This window comes from Amborella trichopoda, chromosome 12 (genome assembly GCF_054954075.1).
Source record: "Amborella trichopoda isolate Santa Cruz 75 chromosome 12, AtrichopodaSantaCruz75HAP2 v2.0, whole genome shotgun sequence".
Classification (NCBI taxonomy): Eukaryota; Viridiplantae; Streptophyta; class Magnoliopsida; order Amborellales; family Amborellaceae; genus Amborella; species Amborella trichopoda.
In genome coordinates, this window is record NC_142347.1 from 44,319,425 (window position 1) to 44,327,147 (window position 7,723).

The 7,723-nt window shown below is 37.2% G+C and overlaps 1 protein-coding gene across 1 annotated transcript; it reads right to left on the minus strand.

The window, feature by feature from the left end:
* Positions 1-1,767: 1,767 nt before the first annotated feature.
* On the minus strand, positions 1,768-7,254 carry LOC18435362 (uncharacterized). The gene is made up of 2 exons (XM_088852676.1): positions 6,597-7,254; positions 1,768-2,894 (listed from the first exon to the last, which is right to left on the minus strand). Exons 1-2 carry the CDS (start codon positions 7,098-7,100, stop codon positions 1,998-2,000), a joined length of 1,401 nt encoding a protein of 466 aa, XP_088708802.1. The 5' UTR covers positions 7,101-7,254; the 3' UTR covers positions 1,768-1,997.
* Positions 7,255-7,723: the final 469 nt, after the last annotated feature.

The window sequence follows — 7,723 nt, forward strand, 5'->3', positions numbered from 1 at the left end:
TTTCCATAAAGCCTAGGCCTTATAGAAACTTCATCTACAAAAATATAAAATAAATATTAAATAGGGGTTTATGGGGAGGGAGACATAAAAATATTAGATAAATTTGAAAAATATGGATGGTGGGGCTTTGATGGGGTACTAGGCTGTGATGGACACCATTCTAGCCGATTCCGTGTCTGGATCGGCGATCCACATCAGGAACTACTGGCTGATATGGAGACAACTCCATAAATTCGAAAAAAAAGTTGTGCCTTTATCCCTTCACGAAGATCCTTCAAAGTTTGGTACTCCAAAAGTATTTTAATTAAGAAAAAGTTTCTAACTTCAATGGCGAAAAATGGCAAATTTAGTGATCTAAAACTGCTACACATTCACTTCTCCTTTGTGCGTTGATGCACTCGAACACTTTGGATGCCATGGAGCAAACCTAGCCTTTGATATCTCAAGGGGGTCTTTGTCGATGGTTCCGCGGATGCCACGTTAATAAAGTGGCCACACCATTCGCTTGTAAGCCACGTTGAACGTTGTCTTAGGTAGTACCATTTTCTTAAATAGACAAAGAAAACTATTCGCTTTTGAACAAAGACGTCACAATTACTTATGGGGAAAAGTTTATATAGTGCCGACGATCTAAATAATCAAATTTGAGCTTACCTAAAAATTTTTAGAAGAGATTGTTTTTATACCTAAATATCTTCAATTTGATTATCTCGACATCAAGAAGCATGCACATAAGAAAAAAATAGTTTTTAAAATAGTGTATTTTGTAACGCATTTTTAGACTGTCAATTTTCTATATTTTCAAGTTTTCATAGATCTGTTTATCTACACTATTTTTTAAGCTTTAAATTTTATAAATAAACATAAAAATATATTTTAAAGTTATCACAAAGATTTTCATTATTGAAACCACATTTCTCGATACTCTTTGAAGGTAGGCTCTAATTTGATTGTTTAGAGCTAGGCTCTATACAAACTGCACATTTACTTATAACCATCTTTTATTTTTATTTTATTTTTATTTTATTTTTATTTTTATTTTTATTTTTTATAAAAACTTATGAATATTACAAAAAAATCAGAGGAAATACAACATCATAGACTATGAAATTACATCACCACATCTTTGTGAGAGAAATACATCCCTTCGCAAGATTATAACCACCACATTGGCCTCTCGATACCCATGTACAAAAAAAATAGAAAAGGAGTGTGAGAGATCAAGAATTTGAAGCAGGAAATATCTCAATTCCCATGATACTTTCTTCTCCTTGTTGTACCAATTAATAACATTCAAAGAATCTAATGTGAAATATGAGGGCATTATAATTTTATCTCTTGGGCTTGAGTGGTTAGCCGCTGACATAAAAAGTGACGATACATCTTGAATTCGATTTTATTGAATTACTCAAAAAATAAAAGGAAAAGGGTGTGGTTTCTATAAGGTTGCAACCTTCAACAATCCAATTAAAGCGCACCTCCAAATTTTTTCGTAACATGTAATTTTGGTGTAAAAAATTCTCAAGATTATCTCAAAATCTATTTTCATATCTAATTATAAAATTTTAAACTTCAAAAATAGTCAAAATCAAGTAGATTTATAAATATATGAAAATCTTGAAAATTGACTATCTAGATAATGCGTTGCAAGAAGCACCATTTTTTATACTCAAAATCTTTTTTTTTTTTCTTTCATATTAATACATCTCAATGTCGAGATGATCAATTAGATGGTTTTTCAACATTAAAACAACATTCTCCGATGGATTTTTGCAGTGCATCTATAATGCTACATTTTAAAATTGCAACCTCATATAAACTTTTTCCAAAAGCAAAAAGATAAATGATATACTAAAACCTTCCTCACCCTACGGGATAGGTTATATTTCTAGCGTAAGATGAAGCATTCCTTTTATTACTAGACATGGGTAACACTTTTATTCACTATTAATATGTACATGCCATGGCATAAGATTCAATAGCAACTACCATTTCTTTCACTTTCCGTGGCCACCTGCGCCAGACCCTGATCCTGAACCATAGCCATAACCAGAGCCATATCCTGAGCCAGACCCATTTCCATAACCACTTCCTGAGCCAGATCCTGAACCATAACCTGAACCTGATCCTGAGCCTGAACCTTGGCCATAGCTAGAGCCTGAGCCAGACCCACTTCCATAACCACTTCCTGAACCATAACCTGAACCTGATCCCGAGCCTGAACCTTGGCCATAGCCAGAGCCTGAGCCAGACCCACTTCCATAACCACTTCCTGAGCCAGATCCTGAATCATAACCTGAACTTGATCCTAAGCCTGAACCTTGGCCATAGCCAGACCCAGATCCTGAGCCAGAGCCTTGTCCATAGCCGGACCCACTTCCATAACTTGAACCTGACCCATGTCCAGAACTAGATCCTGAACCGGAACCTTCACCATAGCCTGAACTTAATCCAGACCCAAACCCTTGACCATAGCCTGACCCTAACCCTGACCCTGACCCTGAACCAGAGCCATAGCCATAGCCTGAACCCGAACCTGAACCAGAGCCATAGCCTGAACCACGTTCTGATCCATAGCCCTGTCCACTACCTTGGCCATGACCTGAGCTTGGACCCGCACCATATCCTTGGCCACTGTCCCTATCAGTCCCTATAATAGACTCATCATATGAACCTGAGCCAGAGCTAGAGCCAGAGCCAGAACCAGAACCTGATCCTGATCCAGAACTGGAGCCCAAGTCAGAACCAAAACCAGAGCCTAAGCCCGAGCCAGAACCAGAACCAGAGCTTGAGCCCGAGCTAGAGCCACCGCCTCCACCACCCAAGCCAAGACCAATGCCACCACCTCCCCCAACACCCACACCACCCAAGTCCAAGTTTAGACCAAGTCTTTTCTCGCAATGCGACTCTCACCTACTAAGGCCAGAGCCACAAGAAGCAAAGCCAACGCCAGGACTTTGGCTTGAGACATGTTTCAATAGGCTTGAGGGTTATCGTGAAGATCATTGAGAGAGCAAAAGAATCAAAACAAGAAGATGGGACTTAGTTTTCTTTGTAGATATTACACGTTTAAGTATAAATGAGGCATAGCTTTAGGGTTGTATTTATACTTGCACTAAACCCAAATAACTCAAGACACTACTGAGTGGGAAGATGTTTATGAAAGTCTTAACATGATTATAACTACATGGGCATGGAAACCTGTAGAAAGGTCACAAATATGTGGCCAGAAGAACCCGGGAGGTGATAGTGGAGTACCCAAAAGCCTTAGAAATTGACACGCAACGTTGCGTGTGTTTGACTTTTCCACGGGTCTGATGGCCCACCATCCCTCTTTCACACGCATCAACTCTTTAAAAGCGTGCGCCTCTCACACACACACCAACTCTAAAAGACTCTCTCTTGCGCGCACACACGCAAAGAACACTAACTCGGGTGCATGTCTCTCACATACACGCGCATCTCTCTCACACGCACTCATCTTAAATAGTGCATCTCCATCATAAATGGTTGTTTTGATTTGAAAAACCGTCAAAGTGATCATCTCGACATCCAGATGTATAAGTATGGAAAGGGTAAAGATTTTGATTTTTAAGAATAGTGTATTGTATAAGACGTTATCTGGACCGTCTATTTTCAAGATTTTCAAGTGTTTATCGATCTATTTGATTTGAACCATGTTTGGAGTTTAAGATTTTAAAAATAAAAATGGAAATAAATTCTTAAGTCATCCTAAAATTTTTTTATTCAAAAATTATATTTTTGTTAAATTTGAAGCTACATTTTAATTTGATGGTTTAAAGTTGCAAAAAACTACATCGAAAAAAAAAAAAAAACAAACAAACAAAAACACAACAAAAGGGTGCTTCTTTTTCTCTCTCTCTCTACGCGTATTTTGTGGGTTGGTGAGAAGTGTGCACTTCTTCTTTTGTGGAGCAACGAGCCCACGCGTGTTACGCATTATGAGGCTCGCGTTCACACCTTGGCCTAAGGTTGATTCGATAGCTAATTCGTTGCTAGAATACGATTAGTTAAATGGTATTTGATTAATGGGGTTACATGCTGAGTATCATGAGTGTGGGTGATCATTAATGGGAGTTACGTTTGCCATTAGAATTGCATTTAAATAATCAAACTCGTGGGTAATATTCAAATGCCTGGCAGATAAGCTTAAAAAATGTTGTGAAATGTTGTCACGATAATTATTAGTTTTCTATCAAAAAAGGAAAAAAAAAAAAAAAGCAAAAGGACGAGATTACCCCTTATTAAATAGATTAGAATTTATTTATAGAAATCTATTCAATTTTTTGGTCAATTTTTATATTTTTTATCTAATATAATTTTGACCTTTTCATTTTCAATCAAATGTTTCATTTATTTTTTTCTAAATGTTTTAACAATTTTAAAAAGCTCCAAAACAATTATGCAAATTTTTCCTACAAAAATTGGTAAAAACAAAAACTCTCTCATTTTTCTTACTAACAAATCATTTATAGTTTTCATTATTCTAATACCTAAAAATTATGTGAATTTTTTTTTAAAATTTTAAATACAAATTTTTTTTAATTCCAATCGATACTTAAAAAAGCAAAGTTTTATTTTAAAAAATACTTTTTAAATTTTTCAAGAACTATCATCATTACTTTTCTCTTTGTAATTAAGGAGTTCAGTTTTTATTAAAAAATTACTTGTCAATTTTCACGATTCTTAAAATTGTATAAATTTTAAATATTTTTCTATGAAAATTATAATTGTTCCAAATTAGCATACCAACTTTTAATCTATAAAATTGGCAAGTTTTGAGGAATCCCATTAATTAAAGGGACCGTAACAAACGAATATACTCCGAGGTCACAAATCTCATTTTGAGATGAGACGATGGGATCAATGATCTCAAGGCCAATATATGCCTCCCCGCCCTATTTCTGAGTAATTTTGATAAAAGTCGACAAGTTTTTATAGACTGTCAGATAAAAGGTCTTTGAGGACCAAAACTATGCAAACATCATCATATCATATCCAATCTAGGTAAAATTTTACATATGACAATTTGTCGGTCGTTATATGTCTTCCGTCCAAAATTCATCGGATCGAAACCATCCTTTATACATGAAAATTGACTTCTAATCGATGCAAGTTCATATTTCGAATAACTCCTTTCCTAAGGTTTTAGTCATACGACTTTAATGCCCGTGTCTGTCTGAGCCGCATCAAGCGCCATTTCCTACGTCAGGTTTTAGCCATATCTCTTAAACCACTTGGAGTTTTCTTAAGAAATTTGGTGAGCATGCATGAAGAGCTCTACAACATATCAGAATTTCATGGTTAAAACTTTTAAGAGCGTCGAGTTATTAATCTTGTCATCTACTGACTTATGCTCAAAACGAAAGTAGAAATGCCCCAAGTTCAAAGAAGCATAGCTCTCTCGATTCTTATTCAAATTAAGTGAGACCTAGACCATTTTGTTCGTCTATTAGTCGTTTATCTTCTTGTAATTTGTTTATGGGCAAAAGGATTCCTTAATGGAGAGTTACAGTCATTGGATTGAAGCGTATTTAGTTAGACAAGCAGTTTTGACAGTTTGATAGTTGAAACTAGATATATCTTATTTCCTGAGTTTTCTCATATTTCAAACAAGTTTGTCTTGATTTTAAATAAAAAAAACAACTTTGAAGGAGATTTCAAAATCAAAAGGATTAATTCTTATTGGCCCCAACTATCATACGAGAGAAACTACCGATTATGGTTAAACACAAAGGAGATACAGGCTTATCTATCTGGAATAATTGTCACTCTATAAATATATTCTCTCGCGCACCAAATAAGGGGATCTCATAACATAAAAGTTTAACACCCTAAGTGCGACAGAGAGATCGATCCCGCTTAGAGCATTTTTGCTGCATGTTTCTCCAGAGTGACAAGTTGACCTACCGGCCTCTTCTCTATTTCTGATCACGTAAAACCTAAAGAGAGAAACATTGGTATTCATATTCACTTGAAGGCTATAAGACTTGAAGAAGGAGCGGAGGAGTTAATAATAGTGCCCCTGTAAAACAAATATACAGGTATGATACGCCTAGGCATTCATATGTGATTTCATTTTCTTCTTTATATGTTTGTCTTTCTTCTGAGTACGTAATGGTCAAGGCCAGAATCAAAGGTGCAAAGGTGCCTGAGTCTGTATTTTTCTCACGTTAAATTGTAACAAGGATTTAAATTCCCTGAAGTTCCTCACATACGCACTTATATTGGTAAAAAACCCATTTATTGCTGCGAAATCTTCCCTCTAAAGTGCCCTACTTATTACATTTTACTAATAAGTTAAGGGGATAAATCGCACGGTCGATCGAGAGAGAGAGAGAACCCATAAAGATAAAACAAGATGCTAATGAGAGAGACAAACATACTTAACGCATCCAAATCTTTATTAGTAAGTAAGACACTACATGTAGCCAATTCACCATTTCACTATTTTGAGGGACATAAACTAAGTAAGGTACACAAATATTTAATAGTGACTTAAAACATTACATGAAGAACAAATTCGCCATCTCCTTATTTATCAACAACAACATACTTTCTTCAAATGCTCCTCACTTGCCACCTCCATTGCCCGAACCTTCACCGTAGCCTTCACCTGATCCATGTCCAGAGCCCCTCCCATTGCCAGTTCCTTCACCATAGCCCTCGCCATGACCGTACCCTCTCCCAGAGCCCCCGCCACTACCGGAACCTGCACTAGACCCAGCTCCGGACCCAGCCCTAGACCCAGCACCAGAGCCAGACCCGGACCCAGCATATGAACCAGCATATGATCCTGCTTCAGAGCCAGAACCAGATCCTGAGGAACTGGAGCCTGAGGAAGAAGCTGAGCTAGATCCTGAACTAGATCCAGATCCAGACCCGGACCCTGCACCTGACCCTGATCCCGCTCCTGCTCCTGAGCCGCCGCCTACGCCTACCCCTAGACCTAAGCCAACTCCAGCACCAAGCCCGACACCTCCCAAATCTAGGCCCAGGTCTTTCCTAGCAATGCGACTTTCTACCAAGGTACTGGAAGCCACTAACAAAAACACAATGGAGCCCATGAAACCCACCATGTTGTTGAAGTAATGAGACAATTGTACCTAAAACCTAGACCTAGACCTAGAAGTGCTTCTAAACCTTGCACTTGGAAGTGCTTCACAAGATGGCTCAAGGTTCGGATCACTTCACAAGAAGACTTAAAAAAGTTTTTTTGGATGGAGAAGAGAAGGGAAGGGGTTCCCTATTTATAACATGGATTGGTGATAGTTTTTTATCATTTTTTGGCACGTGTAAAAGCTTGGAGAAAAGGGGTTGAGGAATTTTGTGGATAGTGGTGTGAGTGGAATGCCCAATAGCTGTCTTTTACTCCATTTCATGACACGTTTGGGTTTGTGCACCTCCTCCTTTTTGCACGCATGAAAATGGTTCATGATTGGTTGATGGGTGCCAATATTTCATATGCAACTTCTCCCTTCTAGTAAAGGTTTGTTCACATGTACAAATGCTATTTTTTGCTTTTTTATTAATTATTAAGTGAACCTATGAATATCAGCAAACATTTTAGTAATCTTCGTGTATGGAATGAATCCTAGCCAATTTTTGCTATTTCCCAATACGACGTTTTTTTTTTTTTTAAAAAAGTTGTTATAAGGGTGATCTTAACTTATCAAGATCGGACATACCAAACTAGATCACC

What these genes read in the sequence shown, in the direction of transcription:
- LOC18435362 (XM_088852676.1), bottom strand. Translation starts at nt 7,100, where the DNA reads ATGGTGGGTTTCATGGGCTCCATTGTGTTTTTGTTAGTGGCTTCCAGT. An exon ending in CGGGCAATGGAGGTGGCAAG is followed by an intron (nt 2,895 to 6,596) that starts TGAGGAGCATTT and finishes TCGCATTGCGAG; the next exon opens with AAAAGACTTGGTCTAAACTT.